A 26694-nucleotide genomic window follows, 5' to 3' on the forward strand; every position below is an offset into this window, starting at 1 on the left:
CTAGTAGTAAGCCTTCTTTCTGCCCCTTCTCACTTCACTTCCAATGTTTCATATGCATATTCTGGTTCCCATTGGCATGGGCAAATTCCTTAAGTGCATGGTCCACAGAAAAGAATTTGACCAGGGGGCTGAAGCTGAAAAGCCTTTGTAATATGGTGGGCAACCTGCATTTGGGGAGCTGGGGCACAGCAACCCTAGAGGTGGGCATAACAACATCATTCTGAATCCTGTTGAGAACTACCAATAGGCATCTTTGTATTGTTGTATATCTTCAGAAGCAGGTTAAATAGGCTTTCATGAAATAGGAAAGGAAATGACAGTCTTTAGGCCCACACCTTAGAAATTCATGGCACTTGGCTTAAGGTTTCGTGACACTGGGTTTTCATTTAATACAAGCAAGATCTAATTTAGATAAAAATGGTGTATGTTTGACTCTTGTGTCTCAGGAATAGGATGGAATATAATCATATTCTGCTGTATGTTTTTCACTTAGGAGAAAATACTGTGTTTTGTAATCAAATGATGGTACTCCAACTAGTGTCCTTTGGCTCAATACTGAGATTAGTGCCAGTGATATCTGACACTATTAAATGTGCAGTTTTTCTGTGCATTTTGTTGTAATTAAAGGTAAAGTTGAAGATAAAGCTATATTGATTCATTTTCCATTCAAAGGTTGTTGTTTTTAACATTTGAGTTTTCGTTTTAAAACAAAAACAATTCTTCAACACAAAATTTATTCTTTGTAGCTTAGGCAGACACCTAGCACTATGTTATGACAAACTATGTGCTTTGCACACCTAATGATCTGTGTGGTATTTTGCACAGAAGCGTTTTCCATGTACAAATTTTGTAACCAGCCACTTCAGTATCCGGAACTGGTGACCTGGGACTACTACAAAGTTGTTTTCCGCCATGCTGCACCCAATTTCAAAATTGTTTGCTTATGCCATTTGTAAGATCATGCTGAAAATGTTTTGGCAGTGGGCTTATTAGAATAAAAAAGAGGTTTAAGGCAAGATGCAGCTGGGAAAAGCTTTAAAAAAAATCTCTTAATACTTTATTAAAATGAGTTGTGAAGAAGCAGGACTTTCAATCACTTCTGGTTGGATTGTTGTTTGTAAAACTTGGGTTGTAAAATGGTTGCTTTTTTGATTTAAAGGCACTTGAGCATAGGAAAGTCAAAAGTTCTTAGGAAGGTTAAAAGCACAATAGGTTGTTTTGCTTAGAAAGGTTTTCGCAGGAAGGTCTAGCGTTCATCCCAAGAACCTAGGGTGGAATCCATCATAGCACTTACGCAATTGTGCTGTGAGAGCAAGGATTTCTGCTTGTGAAACAGAACGTTCTCCCCCTGCACATCCCCCAAATCTATTCTAGAAGTTCCCTCAACCCTCTGAAGCAGATTTGTGGAGGGTGTGGTACAAGCAGAAGAGGGGGAAGTCCCACTATGCAAGCGGAAATATTTGCACTTATAGGGCCCATTAGCAGAATGCTTGCTGCCCCTTTCAATTAAGGGGAAATGGAAACTTAACTAAGACTCCTCTCACCTCATAATTGACTAATGGGATGGGAGAGGAATTGAAAACATTGTATATAAGTCCAGCTAGTTGACCACTGCAGCAGGAAGAATCCTCAAGAAGAACACAAAGGGCCCCACATTAAGATATATTGATTTTGTTAAGGAAACAGTCTAAAATAAATGTAACTGGATACATTAATCACTGTTTATTTTTTAAATCTGCCCTTATGTGTAGCTACTCAAACTGTTCAACTAAATTGTCCTGTTGGTTCCTTGTGCAACTACTACTACAGATACAAAAAGTGACTAGATATATTGCTTGGTTGTGATAGAAAAGCCCCAAACATCCCTCAACTTCTTGTGAAGCTTAACTAGTTCAGAGCAGAAAGGTCACTCTTCTGTCAATCACATTCAAAAGCTCTTCATTTCAGTGGCCTTTCTCAGTATTCTGATCCATCTCCCTAGCTTTGTTGGGCACCATAGAGTAAATCCAGCCCCGCACCCCATGCTGCTTTTATTTACTCTCAAGTTGCCATTGATCTATACAAAAGTCTGGTAGGCTCTACAAACAGCCTTCTTTTACACACGCAGGTTGTCATGTTGAATAATCTATCCTGTCACAACTTTATAGAGCCCTTGTAGCTGTTGGCTCCGCAGGTGAGCAAGCTCTTCAGTGTGTTTCAGCTGTCCTTTGTTATGACTTTGATAGAAGTGGAGGACTGATATTGGTTTGACACTGTCAGGCAGAGAGGTTGAACGAATCATGGAAAAGAGTCAGAGCTCAATGTTAGGTTTAAAGAAACGGGAAGGAAAATGGAAGAGAGATAATACGGAAGCAAAAGGGGAATGGAAAGGGGCATACTTTCCCCTGCTCCTGACAACCTACCTATCTCATGGCACACATCCCCAATAGCCATTATAGGCTCAAGCAGGCCAATTCTTCCCCATTTTCCTAAAACAACAACAACAACAACCCTACTCTGTCAGTGCCACTGTTTTGCTGCCAAACTGGGGCCATCAAATTGAGCCATCAAAAGGAAAAATTGCTAAGAATGCTGATGTGGTACTTGAGCTTTTCATAATTTGTGTTCTATGTGTATATTTGTGAGCAAAGCAACTATTATAAAGTTGTCATGAATCTGCAGAGGTAGCCAACATGGTGTTCTCCAAATAATCTTGAATTCACAACTCCCATTGCTTCCAGCCAGCATAGCCAATGGTCAGAGATGATGGGGGCTGCAGTTCAGAACATCTAGAGGGCACTGCGTTGGTGACCTCTATGTGGCTTAACATTCAAAGCAAGCCAAATCAGGTAGTGCTGTCCTTGAACATCTCACTATTTGAGGAAATGAAGAATGAACCACAGAATACAACCACAAAAGACCATATCTTCTCCAGATGTAAATTATTATTATTTTTGAACTCTATTTTTAGCTTGATAGTAAAATTTGTGCCTCAGGTTGAAAGTGTAAATGCTCCATTAGGCTTAGGGGAAATAGGCAGGTTGAAAGATAGCTATTTCCTTGTATTATTATTATTATTATTATTATTATTATTATTATTATTATTATTATTATTATTTATTATTAGTCTCAAATATTCAGAACTTAGTGTTAGTTGATAGACTTTAACATTAGAACCTTAAAAAACACTGCTACTGTCTTTTTGTGATTGATTCTAGACAACTATTTATGGAGCAGTAAAAGATTTGCTTCCTTTCATATTTCTGAGCTCAAATTTCAGATCTGGGTATGTGTCGTCTTAAGTGGCTGGTATTGGCAGTTTAGTAGAGCTTATTGGCCATCTGCTCTGTCTAGTTCACCACATGGTGAAGTTGAACTGAGCCAAAACATGACAGAACAGAATGTAGCAAAGCAACTTGCTCAGGTAATGTGTTTTATTCTGAATTAGATACTCATTCTCTCTCTCTCTCTCTCTCTCTCTCTCTCTCTCTCTCTCTCTCTCTCTCTCTCTCTCTCTCTCTCTCCTCCCCCCTCTTCACACCAGTACTTCAGAAGTACTTGGGTGTTACTGGAAACTTTGCAAGGTATAAAGGACAGTGCAGTGCACTGGGGGAACCAAAATGTCTATATTTAGTCAATGTGGACACCTCTAGTCTGCTTGCCGGCACTAACCCTCTTCTCAATGGGTGGGCACCAGAGCCAATTACAGCCTCTTGACTAGACTTCTCACTGCTGCTGCACCCTGCTGACTTATTAGGGTACTAAGAGCATTACCAGCTGTCCTTTAATTTGTACATTTTCTGTGTGCAAGAAACAACAAATACAAAACTGATGTCACCCACCCCTAAAGGAAGAGACCATATTTTCCCTCCAGGGTTCAGAATTCCTGAAACCCAGTACCTCCAGTCAGAAGGTATTGCCCCCTGAAGTTCCAGAAGTGTTTTTGCTCAGTAAAAATTGAAGTGTATCTGTACAGTAAAATGCAGAATGCTTCAGGCTATTTAGAAGTCTCAAATACTGCAAGCAGGCAGCAGTTAAGTGGGCAGTTCATGAGATTGGGGTCACTGAAGACTTCCTAACACATCTGTAGGAGGCAAGCTAAGGAGAAACTGCCCACCCACATCTTCCTAGCAGCTCTGGGCCCTTGCTGGAGCTTGTGATTTTTAACTTCTCTCTGGTCCATCTTGTTCTGTGCATGTTTCAAAGTCTCTGTTGCAAAGTCTGACAATTCCAGGGGCTTTTGAGGTTGAGGACACTTTTTGATGTACTCGGATTGATTGATAAAAACTTAATCAAAGAGCTTTCTCAGGGGGGTGCACATAATAAAACACAACCAAAATCCATGAAACTGTTAAACAAGTGTGCATAAAATAATTATCATTAAAACGCAGATAAAAGCAGCAAAGCTTTCTAAAGGAGTATAAGTAACTGAATGATGTCTGGGTAGTCTTGCTGAAATAAAGTCTCAGCAGGAGTCTAAAACAATGTAGTGATCTCTTGATATTTATAGTGGCATAGGCAAGCTAGCCTTGGAGCTTCCCAGCCAAAGGCTGCTGCTCTCCCTGGAAACTAACACACAACATGTTAATAAAGCTTACAGGCTCTGAACACAGCCTGTCAGCCCACTCCAAGGGAAGTAGCATTCAGAATCATAGGGAGCAGTAGCTAGATGAATTCTGTAAGCTCATAGGCAGGTTAGAATAAGGACTGGTAGGGAAGTAAAAATGAATGACGGTAGCAACAGGGTGGCTTTGAAATCTGTTTAGATTTAGATTCTGGGCTTTATATAGCAGTAGCTAGGAAATTGGGTCACATGAACTGCAAACTCTGAGAAGCTGGAATAACAGAAGCTCTGGAGTCCCAAGTATAGGCAGCTTGGAGAAGTGGGCAACCATTGCATGGTGAGCAGGTGACTTATTGTTTTGACTCTGCAGACTTGAAGATGATCAGCTAAGAAGCAAGCGAAGCATGGCTGTTAAGGCACGATTAGCACACACTGGGACACACAGACAGCTCTTGTGGCTTGGAGTAGATTTACATGTCCATATGTGTACAGTGGATACTCAGGTTGTGAACGTGATCCATGCAGGAAGCACGTTTGCAACCTGCAGTGCTGTGTCTATGCACACGCGGGCTGTGATTTGGCGCTTCTGTGCATGCGCAAAGTGCAATTTAGCGCTTCTGCACATGTGCAAGCACTGAAACCCGGAAGTAACCCATTCCGGTACTTCCTGGTTCGGCGTGGTGCACAACCCGAAATCACGCAACCTGAAGCATCTGTAACCCAGCGTATGACTGTATTCATACCAGGGAGGCACTTCTGCAGGGGAAGGTTAATATGAAAGCAGGCAAAATGTAGTCAGAATTCAATGAGAACAGCAAGTGTCATGAGTTCCCATTGGCCTCTGGAGTTGATACAGGTTTGTAATTAGTCCCTGCCTGCCTCTAGTTTTCATTACCATAGTTGGCTGTGCAGGTCCATTGGACTGATTTCCCTCTGTAGCCCAAACAAGCCCTTAAAAGTGGTTTGTATAATTAGGGCTGCTTATAGAAATAGGAAATGTGCCAATGGGACAAATGGCAGTCACTCCCTGTACTTTCTTATTCTCCCCCCTCCCCCCCCCCATGGTGCTGAAGCAGAACACTGGCAGTAGAATATCTGATTTCTGATGGAGATGTAGCTTCCCCCTGTGAAATGCTTGTTGATTGCATTGTGATGCAAGGAATTTGAAGCTGTGCCCCCCCTTCATTTTGAGATGGTGACACTGCTGCTAGTGTAATTCAATATGAAGCTGTCACCTTTGTGCCAGAGGCAGAACATCATGGCACGGGGCATGGCAGGCTTTCTGGTGTATGCAGTGCTGTAAGCAAATGAGTGACTTGAGACCTTATTGTGTGTGTATTATGTGTGCACATTTTCCTCTGTCTGGACCTATTAGATGTTATCTGCAACTTTGCGTATTTGTCTCCATTTACAAGGGTTGCAAATGCATTCTGTTCCATGGAGTCTCCACCAAGCCACAGCATTCAATTATTTTCCCCAAACATACCAAACAATCCAGAACTTAAGTTTTATCCTGCATAATACGTGCAATTGTGGAAGGGGATGTCCTCACTGATAGCTGACCACTGTTAAGGTGCAGGTTCTTTAATCTCAAGATTTTTAAGAGAAGGTAAAAAGTATGCCCAGAATTGCTCACTCAAGAAATGGGTGGAAAACTACTTGGAAGACTTGGAAGATCAGAGTAATAGGATCTGGAAACAAGATCAAATGAGCAAACAAGCAGACAGTGGGACAATAGTCACATTTTCAGCTTATTATTCTTGAGATGGAGAGGGCAGGATATGGAGTAGGCCCAGTGGTTTTCAACCAGTGTGCTGTGGCACCCTGGGGTGCCTTGAATGATGCTCAGGGGTGCTGTGGGCAGCACTGGCCTCTGTCCCTCTGTCCCTCTTTCCCTCCTCTGATTCTCTTTCGCATTTCTGCCTCCCAAAGACTTGCACAGCTGTTTGTTTCAGCAGCCCTGGCTACACGCTCCCCAGGTGAATGATTCCTCTGGGACTGTTCAGGGGGTGCTGGTTGGCAGGAGCTGAGGTGGCCTTGGAATAAGCAAGCAAGCAAGTGGGCAAGGGAGCCCAGCCAATCAGTCCGCCAGCCCTTGCTGTTGGGAATGAACAGACTAGTGGGAGGCCGGGCAGGCAGGCAGGTACAGCGATGGCTTTTCTTGTGCTAGCTGTGTGCAAGGCCTGCCTGGGAGCTGAGTGCCAAGTGCTGAAGGGGAGCCTTTCTGCCACACAGGCCCAGCAGTGCTTGCTGCTGCCACTGCTGCCTCCCAAGCAGTGGCGTAGCGTGGGGGGTGCAGGGGGGCCGGCCGCACCGGGCGCAACATCTGGGGGGGGGCATGCTCGCACTCGCAGCTCTCTGCCCCTGCTAAAATCCACTGGTTAGGGGGCGCAAATTACTTGCCTTGCCCCGGGTGCTGACAACCCACGCTACGCCACTGCTCCCAAGGTAACGTGCTGATTCACATTCACCTTTGGCCAGTCTCCATTGGGCCACTAAGGCTAGGGGTATCCTCATCCCAGGCCCCTATGGGGCAATGTGAGGAGGCACCTCTTTTGGGGCCAGGAGGGGCAGCTCAGACACCAGGGGCAGCAGCACCTGCTGCCCAGAGGACTCCCAAGGAGAAGGGAAAGAAGAGGAGGCTGAGGGAACACTCCACAAGGGTGTTCAGAAAAGGGTAAGAAGCTGCCAGCTCTGCAGGCAAGGGGTGACATAACTGAGTCCCACAGGGGAGCTGCAGAAAGAATGTAGTTGGCCAAGAGAGTCATGAACTCAAAAATTTGAAAACTTCTAGAGTAGTCAGTGAATGGCAGTGGCAGGAGGGAGAAGCTGCAGTGGCTGATCGGTCACCTGCCTGTCTTGATACATGTTTGCTCTCCCTTTATAACATTTTAAGAGAATCCACTGTAGAAGTCTTGCCCAAGGGCTCCTGGACCTGGAACCAGCACAAATAGCATCAATGGTACACTTTGGGTTACCTACCTCTGTAATTTATGTTGAAGTACTTGACATCAGTTACTAACACATTTTGAAGTACTTGACATCAGTTACTAACACATTTAACTACTGTGTCCTACTCTATGTGAAATGGAGGGCTTCTGCCACAGGATATGGAATTTGACAAGAGTATAGTTAAAACACATTGGTTTATATCCAATACTTTTAATGAGTAAACTCGTTAAAATTAATGGACATGACTGATTTAGGCTTATATATGTCAGTGGTCTAAACTACTGAGCCTAGGGCTTGCTGATCGGAAGGTCGGGGGTTCGAATCCCCACGATGGGGTGAGCTCCTGTTGCTCGGTCCCTGCTCCTGCCAACCTAGCAGTTCGAAAGCACATCAAAGTGCAAGTAGATAAATAGGTACTGCTCCGGTGGGAAGGTAAACGGCATTTCCGCGCGCTGCTCTGGTTTCACCAGAAGCAGCTTAGTCATGCTGGCCACATGACCTAGAAAAAATGTCTGTGGACAAACGTCGGCTCCCTCGGCCAGTAAAGCGAGATGAGCGCTGCAACCCCAGAGTTGTTCACAACTGGACTTAACTGTCAGGGGGCCTTTACCTTTACCTTTAGGCCTATTCTAAGTAGGACTAGCATTGGATGGAAGGGACTGTGTCACTCTGGCTTTAAATGATGATAATGATGATCTTCATCTTCCAAGACGATTTCCCACTATTTAGACAATTGCGTGTCTTACGTGCTATGTATAAAGAAGTCTTTAAGCTTGAAAGAAAGACAGACTAGACTTGAACTGCATGAAGTACAATTTGCCAGCCTTCGCAATCCAAGGATAAAAGCATTTTTACATAGGGATCTGAAAACAGATCTTGCTTTAATTGGTTTGTAATGCAAATGTAAAACCTACAGTGGCCAGAATGTTCACCTGTTTTGTGAAATCCAAGTTTGTTGGTTAGCAAAGATTAAATGTTCGCACAGGAGTGGGCAAAGGTGACTGTTTGAAAATGCTCAAAGACTTCAATCTACTTGTGTTTTGGCCTGTGGATACCTATATAAAGCTGCATTGATTGGGGGCAGGTGTTTTTTTTTGCATCGTTTTTCTTTTATAGCCTTCAACAGAAGGGGGAAATGCAAAGGTGCAATGATATCAAAAGGCAACTGTTGCATGTTGGGTGAGGCCGGCACCCTTAATTTGCCCATGAGGAATGCCTTCAGTGATGCAGAAAGGGATAGAAATCTTGGTTTCACTTTGAGGAAATCCTTTGTGCAGGAGGGAGGCTTCCGTAAAGATTGCCCACAGCTGTTCTAGCTCCCTCCTTTCAGCAAATGCATGGGGTCATGTTTTTGCTAGTGTTCCATGGATACAGCTTTTCACTTCCCTTCTGGCTTGCCCTCAGTTGCCCCTTGATGGGGAGATGCCCTAACCCACCAAGGGTTTCTGAGGATAAAATGGGGGGGGGGCTGCTGCTGTATGCTTCCTCAAGATGCTCAAAGGAAAGATGAGATAGAAATATAATAACTAAACATTGGAGAGTAGCCATTAAGGGTTATTTCAGCAGAAATAGGGCCTTGTTGGTTGACAATACCTCTCCTTGGTTCCCCCTTCTAAAAATGGTCCATTTTAGAACCAGTTACCTGTCAATCTCCAGCCAGCCTCACTTAGATTCACTTTTACTGAGCTGTGTTTTCAAGCTATGTCCTCCACCATCCTAGATGGGTACCATATGAAGACAGACTCTCTATATGTGGGCAACCACAGGTGGAAGACACCTTGCACTATTTACTATATTGCCCACTATACATTGGACCCAAGAGGCAATTTCTCACCTTACTGTCCGTACAGGAAATATGTCTCTCCATGGCAGAGAAGGTTCTATGACTTCTTGGCGATGTAAACGCTTCAGTGATTCATAATGTCCCCCTTTTGGCAGCCAAAAAAAGCAGAAAAAGACCCTGGACAATATAGCAATGAACTGTAAGGGAGACGCAGAGAACTAATAGAGACCATTATTTGTGGCACGACACCCCTATTGCTTGTATTTATTTTTTATTCAGATTTGTCATGGCCAATGGCTAGTACAATCAAGTTATTTGGATTGGATTGGTTGACAATACAAGTTACTTAGAAGGGGATAAGGTTTTTAACCTTTAAAGGGTCCACCATTTCTTGCGCTAAATGTAAGTCAGTAGCACCTACATGCCTGAAAGAAACTAGATCCCTTCCAGATCTATTAAGTTATAGCTCAGCATTGCTTCTTGTTGCTTTTGTGCCCCATTTGGAAATGTTGTCCAAGATCACACCAGCCAAATCTCTCTCTCTCTCTCTCTCTCTCTCTCTCTCTCTCTCTCTCTCTCTCTGGGGTGTGTGTGTGTCTAATACCAGCCTGTTTGGGGTTTTTTTGAGCTTTTAACAAGCCATTAAAACAGCAGTCTAGCTGCTTGGGCAGATGGGATGCCCAGCTTGCATCATGTTGTTTGATGTTCACTGGTATGATTTACACCAATAAATCATCAAAGAACGCACCTTAGCCTAGTTGAAGCTTGCATGTCAGATTTTGTCAGAGATAGAAAGCAGTTGATCAGAGGCACGCCCTGTTGATGAGGGGTTATTTCTGGAAAAGATTTTTTTTTTCAGGCACCGTTTCCCCAACTTATTAGGGGTGCAAAGAACCCCGTGCTTCTAAAAATTAAAGCTACTGCAGAAGTCGTGGTGGTCTTTACTAAAGAAATAATTTAAATGAACATTTTCTAAATATTCCATACTTTCCCACTTACCAGATTTGAATGTCACAGTTCATGGGAAAGGATTAAACTTTGATCAAGAGAACAAAAGCTCTTAATAATTTCACCCCATCCTAAATGGTAATCTTTCACCAACTAATTTTTCATTCTTCAAAATCTTTATAAAGCACCCTTTTAAGTTTGGTACTAGAAAATGGTCTAAAAATAACCCTGGTTGTTAACAGTAAAATACTTAATAGTAAATCCAGACATTCATTCACACAGCGACCTAGCTGTGCTTGCTGGTGCCAGCTTGCCCGTGACAAAGTCTTTGAATGGAGCATACTAATTTGCAACTCCTGTCATAATTGCAGTCATTCGCTGCAGCAAAGTGAAGTAATTCACTTTTCAGCTGTGCTGATCCTCTGCAGTAGTGGTTCTTGTAGCAGGAAAATGTGCATTGTAGTTTTCTGAGGTGAAAGCTGTGATCTTTTTCTTCTAGCAGCCACAGGAGTAGTTTGGGGCTGGCTGGGATGAGACAAAAGCCTGGATAGCTCAGTTGGTTAGAGTGTGGTCCTGATAGCGCCAAGGTTGCAGGTTTGAGCCCTGCATGGGATAGCGGCCTTGCAGGGGGTTGGACTAGATGATCCTCAGGGTCCCTTCCAACTCCACAACTCTAGGATCCTGAGATCTTGTTAAGGGTAACCAAATTCTATGCGATTGCCATAAAACTGTGATTAAGGCCTTAAATGATAATTTTAGGTTATATGTTAGTGTCTAAGTTTTAATTTATATATTTTTAAACTGTTGTTATATCTGTATTGTCCCTGTTATACCTAATTGCAAATTCAAATGTATCCCTATTGTGTTTTATGACTTCCTTGATATTGTATGTGGGCTGGAACTGGTCTGGGATCGAAATAAGAAAATTCATTCTGTGATTCTATGAAAAGCCATCTTTGGACAAAGGAAAACACTTAAGCTCCGTCTCTGAGCAGACAGGCATATGTCCTCCTTAACAATCAATCCATTTTTCTGTCTACACAGAAAAAGCAAGGCTTTTTTTCATATCAAGTGGCCAAAAGCAAGGTGTGTTTTATATATTCAGAATGTGTGTGGAGAGTGCAAGTTCTCATCCATAAAGTGGGTGGGACGGTGGGGAGTACAGAAATAAGAGGTAATGTAAATTAGAAAAATAAGTTTTATTTAGGCATGAGCAGAGAATCTGTGGTCCTCCATAGGTTGTTTTACTACAGCTGTCCTTCATCCCCCAGATAGCATTGCTAGTGATAACCTGGAGGGCCACAGGCTAACCACTCTTAAGGCTTGGGTCCAAAGTCTTGGATGAAAAGAAGGCCACTTCTGCTGGACAACAGGGAAGTTACTAATTTCAGATTCACCATTGCTCACTGCATCCCCGTCTGTTGCGTCACTTTTAGTTCTGGAGTGTCACCTGTCTCTTGAGGAATAGCTTTTTGAGGAGCAGCAATGGGAAGGAGTCCAAGAAAGCCCAGTTGTGTGAATGGAACTCTATCCAGATCCAAATCAGAATAATCTCATGTGGGCAGTGATCAGTGGAAAGGTCAACACTTCCTTTGAAGTAGAGGGAAGTGGTAGTTCTCAAATACTGTGGTTTTGCTTTTGCTGGCATTAGTAGGCTTGCTAAGACAATGATTGGTGTCAGTTGTGCACACTTTTGGTTTTTTATTTCATGTTTTTAAAAATAGGCTTATGCCAAACTTCATATGTTAAACTTTGCCATTAAAAGCCTAGTTAAAATTCTATAAATGAATCTCTTTCCCCAAAGTGGTATGAGGAGAGCTAATTGGCTATTGTGAAGAAAGGGTATTTCCTTTCAGTCGGATGAATAATCAAAGTAGAGTGGTAAACAGAAGAGACATTTCTTTGCTAAACAAATGTCTATATTTGTGTCTGGATACCATCAGACTTCTAAAAAAAGATGCATGTAATTTAGAAACTGTGTTGTTATGGGAGACTTGTCAGCATGCTGTAGCAGTTGTGGTATAAGCTGTCATTCTGTAGAACAGTTTACAATTGTAAATGGGCCACAGGCGAGCTACTTTTGTTTCCTTATGAGAAGAAAGAATTGCTTCATATAGCACAGGTTGAGATGATGAAGAAACTAGATATTAATAGTGCTCGGTGCAAAATAATATTTTGATCAACATTTCCTATTTCAGTAAGAATATTGCATGGCAATTTTAGTATATAATAGGTAGCTGACACTGCATGTGGGTCTCCAAATATTCAACATGCAAATAAATTATTATCTACTGTGTCCCAGATGATGCTCGTCAACAGCTCTCAACATTCCTGACCATTGACCATGCTGGCTGGGCTGGTGGGAGTTAGAGCCAAACAACACCTGGCTCTGGTTTACTCCATAAAATATAAAGTGCCACACTCCTAAGAGGGACCTTTCCCTTGGCTTGGTGAATTGCCTGGTGGCAACTTGAGCTTCTAAGTAACCAGCTCCTGATTAGATTTAAGTAACTAGCAACTTGGAATAACTACTTTGTCAACTGGATGCAACTGACTTTTATTAGGAGATGTTCATAAAACTTGTACATTTTATAAAAGTGCAAATGCATGAGCAAATGGTGATCCAAAAAACATGGCAACATACAACTCAGATGCAGGATTGTTATGGGTTGAAATCTGTTAGGCACCTTTGGGGAAAACCCCTGATTAGAGCTGAAGCCTTGATCATAGGGTCAAGATGCAGCATTACTTGGTGCTTTCTTAAATAGTATAGCTGGTGGCTCTGTGGTCTAAACCACTGAGCCTCTTGGGCTTGTCAATCAGAAGGTCAGAGGTTCGAATCCCTGCAACGGGGTGAGCTCCCATTGTTTGGGCCCAGCTCCTGCCCACCTAGCAGTTCGAAAGCACGTCAAAGTGCAAGTAGATAAATAGGTACCGCTCCAGCAGGAAGATAAACGGCGTTTCCATGTGCTGCTCTGGTTTGCCAGAACCGGCTTAGTCATGCTGGCCACATGACCTGGAAGCTGTCTGTGGACAAATGCCGGCTCCCTCAGCCTATAGAGCGAGATGAGCGCGCAACCCCAGAGTCATCTGCAACTGGACTTAACGGTCAGTGGTACCTTTACCTTTACCTTTTAAATAGTATGGAAAAATTGAACAGTGACTTTTTTTCTTTGCTTACTGAGGATACTTTACAAAACTGAAAAAGTACTGTCTCAACAAATCCTCAGATTTAAGAATCCTCTTAACACAATCTGTCAAGAAGTATGGTTTATGTTCCCTCTCCCTGCTTCTAAACAACTTCTACAAACCCCACCACGTGTCTTTCATGCTTTCCTTATGCCTTTAATTTAAGAGAGTTGTGTTTGAAGTGAATTGCCGAGCAATTCAGAGGGAGCAAATTGTAAATATTTCTGGTGGGCCCCAAAGCCCTTGGACTCAGAATAATTGCAGCCATCTCTGCAATTGCAGGAGCATGCATAGTAGCCCAAGTGGGACTGTAGTAAAGGAGCTGATTGCAAAAGGGATGGGCGAACTTATACTAGTCTTGGAAAACAGAGTAGTGCCAAAAAGTCTTTTTTTAAAAAAAGTCATTACCTCTCCTTCAGTGATGCTGAGAGGACTACAACAAGAATTACAGTTAATGTCATCTTCTTACCAAACATTTAAGCAAACTAAACAAACCTCCAAACCACCATCATACTATTTTTGTTGTTGTAAGAGTACTGACTCCTTTTTAGAACCCTTTTTTAATGACAGGGCAGATGTCTTGATAGACTAGCATGCTGTCATCTCTCAGATGTAGTCAGTATTGACATTTTAAATTTTTTTTAACTTATGAAAACAGAGCTATTGGGGGGAGGCGTACAGATGACAGTTTGTAAACTAAGGGTCTGGTCCAGCTTCTGTTCATGCCTGTTGGGCATATGTGAAGTTTGTCTCAAGGTTGAGTGAAATGGAGTTTGTGCCTTGGTAGCAGCTGGGTTGCACCCAAGAGTGACTTTTAGGCAAGTAATGTTATGACTTGTTTTGAATCGGTTTAATGACTTCAAAGTCTTTATATCCTCTTTAAATAACAAAAAGCTGCCCATCTGTTGGTGTAGATGAGCTCACACTGACATAAAGGCTGTTTCAAACCGTCTCTTCTTGTACTAAGGGCCAGACCTGATCATCCCTGGGGCACACACAGATGTGGAGAAACCTGAAGATTCCTCCAGATGCAAGTGTTTGAAGGCTTGTGGGAAATCTTCAGTCACAAAGACTAGAATTGTAGCCTTTTCCTCTGCAGTTTACCTTGACTCAGACTTTTGTGTGTGCATTTATTTGGCTTTCTTGGCTGGTTTTTTCGTAGTTAGCTCTACAGAACAAATATTTACTAATCATTTCTTTTCTGCCTTGAAGTATTCCATAGATTGTCAGTTGTGAAAAGAATTTGGCCACACAAGAGCTCTATCCTTTTAGTGGCTTCCTGGTGTCTAATGAATGACCACCAGGATGCTTTTTCCTGTTTATAATGGTAGGTAGGAGAGGGGAAAGAAAGGAATTGAGTTTGTACCTCCACCCAGCAAACTAATGGTCACACAGCTGAACAAATTTCTCTTTTAGCCCATGTCCCAATTCTTCAGTGAAACCCAACTCTCCTAAATGCCATGTTTATGGCAACTTCCTTCCCACCATGGTCTCTCTTCATAGGGCTGGTAAATGCCATCTTCACAACCACAATTTACTCTGACGGCAACACACTTAGATTAGCATTAACAGGCAACACTAATCCTTTGGCTTCAAAGGTGTAAAATTTAATGTCCTAACCAGCTGTTATGACCTCTACTAAGGCTTAAATGCATCCTTTTAGGATCTGAATTCATGTTCCCAACATTTGATTTAGGAATTATTGCTGATTTGAATGTTTTACATAGCTTAATGTTTTTATTGATAATGTTATTGTTTTATTCTCTTTGTAAATCGCTTTGAGGATTTTTTTTACAATCAAGTGGTATATAAATTTTATGAAGTTTACTATATATTTTGGAAATTGGTTTCAAAAAATTCATGGGCAGCCCTGAATACTACCAGCTAGTATTAAATTAAATAATAAAAATTATGCCGTAGGAATTATCAGAATGGAAAGAAATACATTTTCTCTAAGTTAAGCTGCTCCCATAATGTAGGTGTGAAAAGAGAGATCTTTTGATGAAGGGCAGTATGCAAATCTAATAAATAAAATACGGTAAGTAAAATAAAAAGTCATCTTTTTTCTGGAGCTGAAATGAAGCAGGAAAAGGGAGATAACCCTCTTGAATACTTTGCAGGTCTCTTCTTTAGTCTGCTTCTCTTTACACCTGCAAAACTGCATTATTTTTACCAGGTAATGGTTACATCTAGCTGTGCTGCTCTTGGTTTCTTAAATGGATAAGCAAGATATTTCAGCCACTACACATTTCAATGTCTTTCTCAAAAAGCCCACCAAGCAGGTGCTTTCACGTCTTGGTCTGTTTCATGCTCCAGTTCACATGGTGGTGTATTAGGGGAGAATTGGGTCTCTGCATGCCACAAGTCTTCTTAGGACCAAACCAGCAGGTGGTAGAATGAGGTGTGAATGTATGTGTGCGAGATTGCCATTCAGATTTTTAACCTGGCTAAAATGAAATTGAATGATATAGTTCTGAACTTCCTCTCTTTCCCAGGAGGAAGAGATGCCCGATGTAGAAATCGACATTGATGACCTTCTTGATGCTGCTAATGAAGAGGAGAGAGCACTCAAATTACAAGTTAGTTTGATTTTACCAACTTGGGGCAGCAATTAAGATACATGGGCAACCTATGGTAATTAGCTCTTCACTGTCTGAATAGCAAACCTAGAATAATTTTCTGTGCAGAGTTATTGGGGTAGGTGTGGAGGTTACTGCTGCAATGTCGAATAGTCTTTTACCTCAATCCCATTCTAGGTATAACTTGGGAGAAATGAAAGATAAACCCTTAACTGTGGAGTAAAGTACCGTATTTTTTGCACCATAACACTCACTTTTTTCCTTCTAGAAAGTAAGGGGAAATGTCTGTGCGTGTTATGGAGGGAATGCCTATGGGTGGCGGGGGGACTCTGCTGCAGTCGTGAGCAGAGGATCCATGGTTCCCCTTCCTTCCCTCCTCCGTGGCTCGCTTTGAAACAGCAAAGCGGGAGAAGAGCCACTGAGTGGGGAGGAGAGAGGGACAGAGAGCCTGCTTGCTTTAAAGGAGCAAAGCGGGAGAGGAGAGGAGCCGCTTACACGAGTCCTGTCTGGTTGGTTCCTCCCCTTATACCCCTCTTCTTCATTATTAGCAGCATCCTTCTCCACCCACCCCACGTGTGCTCCTTGTCCCTTGAGTGCTTTTCCTTCCCTCCCCACTTAAAACGTGGTTACAAAGCACGGATCCACATGGATCCTCAGGATTTTTGCACTGGGTCACCCCAAATTCACCATCAGATCACATAGCATGTCCATGGCTACAGCTTGCACCAAAAAAATCACACACCCACTGTTGCCTGGGGCCGCAGTGGTGCAAAAACGTGGTTACAAAGCATGGATCCACATGGATCCTAAGGATTTTTGCATTGAGCTACTCCATGTCAGATCACATGTCTGTGGCCACAGCATGAACCACAAAAATCATACACCCACTGTTTCGTTTAGAATATTTTTTTCTTGTTTTCCTCCTCTAAAAACTACGTGCGTGTTATGGTCCGGTGCGTGTTATAGAGCGAAAAATACGGTAATATGAATCCAGGCATTGATTGCAGTAGGCAGAACTTGTTTACCTAGTTCCCCTAGACTATGAAATACTGACATAGAATAGATGTCTATTCCCCAGCAAATGTGGTGGTCACTCTGAAAGTGTCCAATCCTTAGATGCAAGAAGGATGAAGGAAGACTGCCCTTATTAAAACAACTGATGCTCTTATTTTATTTCTAGGAAGCGCTTGTAGATTGCTACAAACCCACAGAGGTAAACCAATCTTATACTGTTTTAAATTTAAGAACATGATGATAGTCCAGTGTGTACAAATCAGCTTGTCTTACCCAAATGAATAAACTTGCACAGATAGCCATAATCTAGATCCATGCTAATGGAGTTATTTGAATACTTTGCCATTATACTTTTGACTAGATAGTTGGATCTCAAATTGTGTTAAGCCACACTGCCCAGTGATCTGCCTCTCTGGTACTCCTCTGCCGTGTTTCAAATCCTTATTAACCCAGGCAGCTTCCCATGTGGCTGTGAGGAGCACTGGTGTTCCTCCTGCAACAAACACATGTTGGACAAACATTGCACACATATTTAAAATGTATGTGTACAGCTCATCACTGTAGTTGCATGGGGAACCTGAATAGATATTCCATAAATGTGTGCAGTGTTGGTCCATGTCAACATGTGTTTAAGATCTACATGTTATCTGTTTGTTAAAAGCAACAGTAGTAGACTACTGATGGTCTTCCTGCAACAATCCTCTGTTGCAGTTTCTAAGTACAAATATTTGCATCAATGTCACCTGTCCTTTAACTGATCCTTTGTAAAGGGTAAGGGGATGAATAGAATTTGATGACTAGCACATAGAATTTTCCTAGTTGTTCCTTGTTTAAGGCAACTGTAAATTGAGCATGAGCCTTTTGTTGAATGTTATGAAATCTACCACCTGAAAAATTATGACAAACAGAACAATCAATGTGGAATGAAAAACTAACTGTTGTGGAAGGGCCATAGCTCAGTCATGAAGCTCATGTTGTGCATCCTTCAGTTTCAATCCCTGGCATCTCCAGGTAAGGCTGGAAAAATCTCCTGCCTGAATTCCTGGTGAACTAATCAGCATAGTCAATATTGAGTTAGATGGGTCAGCGATCCAAATTATTATATAGCAGTTTCCTGTGTTTAGTAACTTGCAAGTGTGTTGTGCAGCTGCACATAGCATCACGGTGATGTGTTTCAGTGTCTTCTGTGTATTGTAAAATAAGGGCATTTGAGACACCAGCTTTTATACTGTGCTAAACAAGCATACTGTATATACTTGTCAGGTTGTTCACTGCTTCCATGATTCCTTTGTTGCTTTCTACAACAGAGGGACAGAGGGAGAAAGAGTCTCTCTCTCTCTCCAGTAGTCAGTCATCTGTAAGAAATGAATGACACAATGTTTTGATGTGGCTGCCTTATCTTAAAAGTAAGCTTGTTTAGTGGATGCCAGCAGCTAAAAATACTTTTCTGGGCATGTGGCATCAACCTGGGAAAACACATACTTTGCAAGCAGCAGGGAAAATATCTGACCTTCTGTGTGTATGTGAGCAGACTGAAACAGCCAATCTTTCAAACTATTGGAGTATTGCGCTAAACTTTATGAACAACTGTACCAGGCACTTGGTGCTGCTGAGAACCGCATGTGACTTGAGAACTCCTAATGTGAACCCCAGTCACAGCTTGCCGGTGAAAATTCTGGAGATGTGCAGAAGCCACATAAATCTGTTGCCTAGAAAGAGGCACTCTGGCTTTACAAGCCTCTAGGAAATGTTTGGGTATTGTAAATGACTAATGCCTCTGTACTATTAATACACACACTGTCCTTTTCCCAGTAAGCAGGCTAGAAATAGAACTATCTTGAAACTTCACAGCAAAGCAGAGAGTGTTTAGTGATGCAGGTGCCATTCATGTTTGAGCAGGAGATGTATACAGTAGTCTTTTTATTTATTCAGATGGAACTCCAAATGGGGTACATAAGCTGGCTCCTTTAGAAGCCAGTGTTCATGTTTCAAAATGCATCTCCACAGCAGGAATATATGAAGATGGCTAGAAATTTAGTGAATGTTCTCTGCTGGCAGGTGGGAGGGAAGCGTGTGTGTGTGTGTGTGTGTGTGTGTGTGTACGGGATCAATTTCCCTCTGCCACCATTGTGATTGAGAGAAAGGGAGTGGGGAAGGAGGCATTAGGTCTGGGAAAAGTATGCCCTTTGGTTACAAGTAGGGCCAATGGAGTCACTAGGGGAGACGCTCCCCTCTTCTGCCACTGACAGTCTTTTTCTGGGTTCCCGCTTGTATAGACTTTTACTGGCAACTGTGCTCAATCCAGATCACTGGGATTTTGAAAGCAGCCTTTTCTAAAAAACATGCATTCAGCAGTCCATGGTCTTGCTTTGAATGTTGTGTTAGAATGAATGTGTGGGTAGGGGTTGCACTTTCTTGGTGATTTTTCTAATGACACGTTTCCCCCCATTCTTTGTTTTTGTAGGATTTTATCAAAGAACTGCTAACTCGGATAAGAGGGATGAGAAAATTGAGCCCTCCTCAGAAGAAGAGTATATAACTGGAAGCAGAGCCCTCTTGAGAGATGCGGCTGCTAAACTGGGACTTTTGATAGATCAACTTCTAGTTTGGTCTTTATGAGCAATTTATTATTACTTTTGGTTGAGTTCTGACATTTTAATGAATTTGACGACTTCTGTTTTTAAGGCTTTTTTTAAAGTGTCAGTTGTTTTTTTTATCATGGATATCAACATTATGGATGCTGCTTTTACTACCTGAGGATGCTCAAAGTAGTTGGGGAAACGCCAAATTTAGAGAGACTTCCGCTGTCCCAGACAGTAATCCTACCTGATGAATTCTGTATAGAGCTACTAGGGGGTGCTCTTGGGATGTTTCATTCAGTTGTGCACCAGACTCATGGATGTTAAGGTCCTTGTGTTTATGTACATAAATTATCGAGTGAGTGTTACGTTTTGCTTCACATGGTTGGAAGGGAAATGTGGTCTAGTTAACAATTTAAACGAAAGTTGTAGCAGATGTGATGTTGGGGGTGGGGGAGGGAGGCAATTTGTTAAAAGTCAATGCTGCCACTGTTTCTAAATGCATTTAAAGCATTGGGGTGAATAGACTCATTCACAAAGCAACATATGAGCAAGCTAGGGGGTTTCAAGGGCTTAATTTTGTAGACTTTGAACTTATTTTATTGACTTTTGATGCTTAGCCAGATCATCTCCTCTTCACCTCATGGTCAAGGATTGTGTTAACCTACTGCCTAAGGGTCTGATGCAACAGCGAGGGAAGGGTTGATGCCATTTGAAGGTTTCCAGATGAGGAAATGCAAGTGAAACCAAACAAAACCATGTAATATTGGCCCAATGCAGTTTCTTCCTGCCCTCCCTTCTTGTGACAAGAATATTAGACTGATTCTCCAACTTTGGCATCAGACTTGGTAGGTTGTGTGGGTGGTACTGGTTCTTAGTTGTGAAAGCCGGAATCCCTAACACTTCAGGAAAACATTCTAAATGTTTCACAAGCTACCATCTGCTGGTAGATGCTAGTCTGGCATTTTATATCAAGGGTGCTCTGAACATAATATTATTTTTTAAAAGAAGAAATACATGTTTGTGGACTTTATGTATACTGGCAAGCTTTTTAAAATGTATTTAATTTTGTAATGTTTTATCAATGACTTTATTTACCAGATATTTACTCAAATAAATGCAACAAATTGGGGCTTCGTTTTATGTGTATTTTAACCATTAGCAGAAGTGAAAGGTGTTCTTACTTTGCCAACCTGTTTTGAGTACAGAAGCAACCTGAAAAAGTTGTGTTAACTCAAGTTTCCTTACAGCATTCCATTGAAAGAAACTATTGACCAACTTATTTTAAGGCGAAAGACTCCACTGTGCCCAGGAAAGGTGTGAAGAATGGATCTTAATTGCTTTTTAATGTATAGCGTTGCATTTTTCTTCAGATTTAATTTTGAAGATTTTAAAAAATGGCATATGCCTATCACAAAGGAAATATGCCGGTACGTTTAGTACATTATAAATAGCTTACATGGTCATAATTGACGTACAGGGCAACAAGATGTCATACTTTTTAAAGGAATGATTGCTACCTCATGCCACATGTATTTCTCTATAGTAGTCCTCTTAAAGTGTGCATTGAGGGCCTGGGGTATATGTGCAGCCCCTTCTCTTCCATGCTGAGACACCTACATGGTTATGGCTCCTCCACACATCATTTTATTGTGCCTTCATGATGAGTTGTGCTCATGATGGCGTTGGGCCTGTTCTACATGATCCTAATTTCAATACTGTTTATGCCTGCTAAAGATTGCGAGCAGTGATGCTGCTTTCTTTGCAGTCAGTGCATATTCCATTGCTTCCTGCTGAAATCCTGCGACTCTTTATACCACAAATATTCTGGTTTTTGCCCCACTTCTGTTGTGCTACAGTCAAATAAAATATTTATTGTTGCTGTCAATGACAAGCACCAAGGAAACAAAATAAAAAGCACATAGAACACAGTCTTAAAATGTGGAATAATAGAGTAAAAGACGATAAAATAAAATAAAAGAATGAGGTAAATAAGAACAGCATAGAGTGGAATAAATAGGCATCAACAACTTAAAAGATGTAATCATGTCATGAACTCCAAAGAGGAAGATTACAAAGTGGGATCAGTTCACACTGCGAGTGATAGATTCATTTTGAACCAAAAGGAGTAGAAGGACATGGAATGCACCTGCTCATCCTGCTAGATTTGATAAGAAAGGTTCAATAAAGATTTAAGTTGGATTATGACAAAAGGAAGAGGACATGGGTCACTGACTTGACCTGTGTCAAGTCTCGGGTGCAATTGCCTTCATGATAGGGTTTTTTTTAAACGTATCTTCCTTCCAGGACTGCTGGGGAGAATGCATTTAAATGTGCCAGCATGAAGCCTTGGCAATGCTTTTGGACTGAGTACGGAAAGATGGCTGATTTGCTGGACTTGGAGTGCTCTGGCAGAGGAACGAGAGAGCCTAAAGAGAATCTATATAGCTGGAGTTTTTTTTTTTGAGGAAGGCATGTTTCCATACAGACTGAAAGCCATCCTGAATAGTCAACCCTAACCCCTTCATACAGCAATAATGTAATGACACTGGGGAAGTATCACAGAACTAATAAAATGGAAAGATGGTCTAGTATAAATCTACCACAAATGTCCTATTATTGCATCAATGGCATGTTGCTGAAAACAAGGCACCACAGTCTGGAGAGGCCCTTAGACAGTTTATAAAACCTGCAGAGTAAAATGAACCTTTCTTTTTCAGTACATATTCATTATCTGAACTTGATAATTTCACTAAATGTTAGAATTGGACCCTGAACTGAATGGGATGGGGTGGGGAATTAAATACGGCATTCTCACGGTCTAAAGGGGTTCTTAAAAGTTAAACATATATGCACACACACTTTCACATATTGGTTGCTTGCAAGCTGAAATTAAAGGGGTGGTAAACACTAAGTGGGACATGGATGGCACTGTGGTCTAAACCACAGAGCCTAGGGCTTGCCGATCAGAAGGTCAGTGGTTTGAATCCCCGCCTGCGATGGGGTGAGTTCCTGTTGCTCGGTCCCTGCTCCTGCCAACCTAGCAGTTCGAAAGCACGTCAAAGTGCAAGTAGATAAATAGGTACCGCTCTGGCGGGAAGGTAAACGGCGTTTCCGTGCAGTGCTCTGGTTCGCCAGAAGCGGCTTAGTCATGCTGGCCACATGACCTGGAAGCTGTCTGTGAACAAATGCCAGCTCCCATGGCCTATAGAGCAAGATGAGCGCCACGACCCCAGAGTCATCTGCGACTGGACCCTAACGGTCCGGGGTACCTTTACCTTTTTAAACACTAAGTATTTTTATTATTTGCAACTCCTAACATGAAGCCAACTCCCCCCCCCCCCGGTGGATATTTTGCTGTGAGGAAAGATATGTGAAAACACCCTGGAAAGTGTGGGATTATGAATGATGCAACATTACACAACCTCCCTACAAGAAAATAATATTATTCAAAACAGGTTGACTGGAAGTGAGCCTGGGGGTGGTAATCCAAACTTTGCCCTTCCAGTCAACCTGTTTTGAATAATATTATTCAGGGTGTTTTCACATATCTTTCCTCACAGCAAAATATCCACCGGGGGGGGGGGAGTTGGCTTGTTGTAGAAGAGCACCAAGTCAGCTTTCATTGCGTTTGCATTCAATCTGAAAATAGCACCACACTAGAAGCCCACTAAGTCAGTCTGCACTGGAAATAGAATCTTCAAAAAGATTATCACGACTGAACAATGGATGGAAAGAGGGAAATCTAGTCTCCCCCAGCCCATAGTGATGGCAGCTAAACAAAGTGTCTTAAGTAGCTTTCCGGTTCATTAAGTAATTTGGGTCTTTTAAAAATGGAAGCCAGACAGTAAGGCAACCCACTGTTCATCATATGAAAATATAACAAGTTTTCTTACATCTGAATAATTTGTTAATACTTGGCAGTAAAACAAAAACATTGACAATTAGATAGGGATCTTCACTTGTTCTTCTATTCTGAAATCGTCACATCGCACAACATAAAGCTTTACCTAAAATGTATTTTTTTAAAAAACACCCCCCAGTTTCCTGGAAGTTAACCAAGTTGGTGCTATATGCTCTGAATTGCACAGCAGAGTGGTTGCTGAAAATGGCATCCTTTAAGAAACTCATTTCAGAAAAGTTTCCCACCACCCACCCACTGGAAACATGAGAAGCTCTGAGCTAAAAAGCAGTATCTGTTTGCCTTCAGTCTCATGCGTGAGCATAAAACAGTTAGTGTTGTGGCTTGCACTCCTACAGATTACACATGCTGAAAATTCCTTTGTCCCTTTACAATGTATCTGAGAGCGGAACTGAATTTTAAATCATTTCTTGGCTGGTTTTGCTTCTGGGACTGAAGCGGCTGGATTCTTCCCCTCTGAGTAGTGGTGTAACGTCAGTGATCTAACAGAATTACTTCTGATGTTTTTGTAAGATGAGAATTGGACCCATTGAGTTGAGATCTCATTGTGATTCACCTCTTTTATGCTGTGTGGGTGTTCCTCTAGCAATGGAGTGACATTTCAATAGCACACCGTGAACTAAAACAGCAAGAAACCAGATCTCCAGCCTAGGCTCTTTAGGTGGGGAAAGTAGCATGAAGAGAGTCGTGTTTGGCCACAGTATAATTTCATTTACCTTCAGAAATTGGGAGTGCCATTAAACCTAATCGTTTCCAGGAATGAACGTGCATGCTCTCAAGCCCATTTCTGGCATTTTCTTTTAAAATAGGACTGAAAGAGAAGAAGCCACCAGGAGGGTTTTGAGTACACATTATTGATCTCCACTTGTTGAGACTTTGGCTTGGATGGGTGGGTTTCAGAGTGAGGCCAAAGTGATTCTAGCTTTCATACTTCTTCCACCTCAGTCATTGTTTGTATTCCACTCTCAGACCCAGGGGAATTAATCAGTGCACAATATGATCACAATACGGGTTAACTGAGTGTGGATGAGCCCTTAATTCCAGTGTCCTCCCTGCAGAAGAGGTGGGGACTTGTAAAAGCCAATAGGCCATTTTTATTTATTATTATTTTTAACAATCCACCTCTTTTAAGCAGACCCAGAATTTACAAAATGGGGTGATTATTATGAGAATTTCAGACCAAGAGCTATCAAACTATGCTGTGAACCACAATGAGATCTTTGGATGAAGGGTGGTATACAGATTTAATAAATAACAATAACTATAGCATGGCATTTCCCAGGAAAGTGCTATACATTTGGGAGGTACGATTTCTATGATACGTAAGTTACTTTCATCCCAACAGCAAAAGTTGTAGTCACAAAAACTCCAGTGGTAGCCATCAAACTCAAAAGGAAGCTGGGAGCATCTGGGAGCTTAGGCCTGCAGCAGCTTTCCTCCCTCCTTCCATGGTGGCTGGCTGGTTTTAGACGAGGTCATAGAATAGATGCTCTGTCCTCCTTTTAATGTCTTGTGTTGCGATTGCCGTCCCAGTTGAGATTATTACATCAGGGAGCTGTGCAAGGAAGAGAAGAGACAGAGGGTTGGGAGGTTTAGAAATGAAGGTTGAGGGTTGGACTGAAGGCTAAATTTAGAAAGAGACTTGAGTTGACATTCAAGACAGTGGCTTGAGTCATCTGTGTCCTGGAGATGGGGATCCAACATTGATTCTGGCATGCTATATTCTGGCCCCACCATTGTGAGACCAATTTTAGACTGGCAAATGGCATCAGGTGAAGTGTGCAGCTGCTTGCTTGTTCCAGTCTCAACATGCCAGCCTTTTTCTCCTGTTTGCACACAAAGTTAAAATGGTAAGAAATAGTGTTTAGCCTTTTACCATAAATACTGCTATCTGAATTGCCAGTCTTCAAATTGAGGTCTGATGTGTAGTGGCTACAAACGAAATGAAACACAATGCTGCCCGTAGAAGCAGGCTAAATCTGTAGCAATGTCTAATTTGTTACTGTTAGAGGGCCTGGCTTGGGTTAAGTGTAGGATTCCATTAGTCTATGTCTGATTAGGGAGGAAATGGCATTCTTAAACCTTCCACTTTGTGCACTGGCTGTGGAAACAGGGCTGTTCTTTAAGCAAGTCAAGCTCCTGTGTTGAAATCATTCTAATTCTTTGCCAGCAATAGCTGGGTTTTGCTACTGTCTATATTTGTATTAAGCACCAAAGAGTGATAAGCCCTGCCATGTTTAATATGAATTTCAACAAGGACCCATGAACCACTTTTTCACTTAATTAAATAGAAGTTAAATCACGTTCAGGGACTGTAAACAGCCTTGCCATTCTCTGACTTGTGGACAGAAGAATCAATGGAACTTTTCCTCGCTTGGAACTCCTTAAGAATTGGATGCAGGCCTTGTTGAAAGGCATCTTCCAGTTCCTGGTGCTTGCAAACTCTTTAAGAGCTGCTCAAGGCAAGATTTATGCTGTTGCTGATCACTTCCTGTTTGTAACTATGCTGTACTGGCTTGAAAGCCCATGGAAAGTTCTGTAAGCTTGCAAGATTCATGTCTTAAAATGACAAAAGACCTTCTCCTGGTTGCCATAACAACAGTTTACTGGACCAGTGAATGTGTAAAATGCTGCAGTCCTTAAGATGTCATTTTTTTTAAATCAAGTGCTCTCTCTTTGTCCTCAGCTGTGCTCCTGGCATGGGCTTGAATCAGTTGTATTGACTTGCTTTCTGGCCTTAGTGTCTGTGCATAGAGCTTAATCCCAACTCTCTCCTCTTTCAGGCTAGGTCTTCTGTTGTTGGGACAAAGAAAAGTTTATGTTGAGAGCCAGCTGATTTGTCTCTTAGATGCATGGAATACTAGATCTTTGCAGAGGTAGAAGATCAATCTAATGGCTTTAACAGAATGGAGCAACACAGGGCAGTTGCTTTTCAAAAGTTGCAAGAGGAAGATAGGAGCAGTGCTTTTTTCCGGGGGGACGAAGGGGTTCACATACCCCTAAACATTTTCTGAATCTAAGTTTGGCCTCATTGAGGGGCAGTATTTCAATATGAGTAGGAAAATGAGAGTACTCCTAAACATTTTTTCCAGAAAAAAAGCACTGGATACAAGCATGCAGGTTTGGGATCATCCTAACCACTTTGCTGTGGGACGTGGGTGGTGCTGTAGTGTAAACCACAGTGC

At 42.0% G+C, this 26694-nt stretch overlaps 1 protein-coding gene and 1 long non-coding RNA gene across 2 annotated transcripts in view; one reads left to right on the plus strand and one right to left on the minus strand.

Moving 5' to 3' along the window:
- Positions 1-20719, plus strand: part of PPP1R14C (protein phosphatase 1 regulatory inhibitor subunit 14C) — a 44632-nt gene extending 23913 nt beyond the window's left edge. The window contains exons 2-4 of the mRNA XM_081187247.1: positions 15911-15994; positions 17175-17207; positions 19473-20719. Of these exons, the coding sequence (XP_081043373.1) occupies positions 15911-15994; positions 17175-17207; positions 19473-19547 (192 nt within the window). The 3' untranslated portion in view covers positions 19548-20719. The remainder of the gene's footprint in view (positions 1-15910; positions 15995-17174; positions 17208-19472) is intronic.
- LOC308583372 overlaps positions 1-26694 on the minus strand; it is a 444074-nt gene that overhangs the window by 121546 nt on the left and 295834 nt on the right. The gene's annotated exons all lie outside the window — the stretch shown is intronic.

Source organism: Podarcis bocagei (genome assembly GCF_964188305.1).
Source record: "Podarcis bocagei genome assembly, chromosome: 3".
NCBI classification, from domain to species: Eukaryota; Metazoa; Chordata; class Lepidosauria; order Squamata; family Lacertidae; genus Podarcis; species Podarcis bocagei.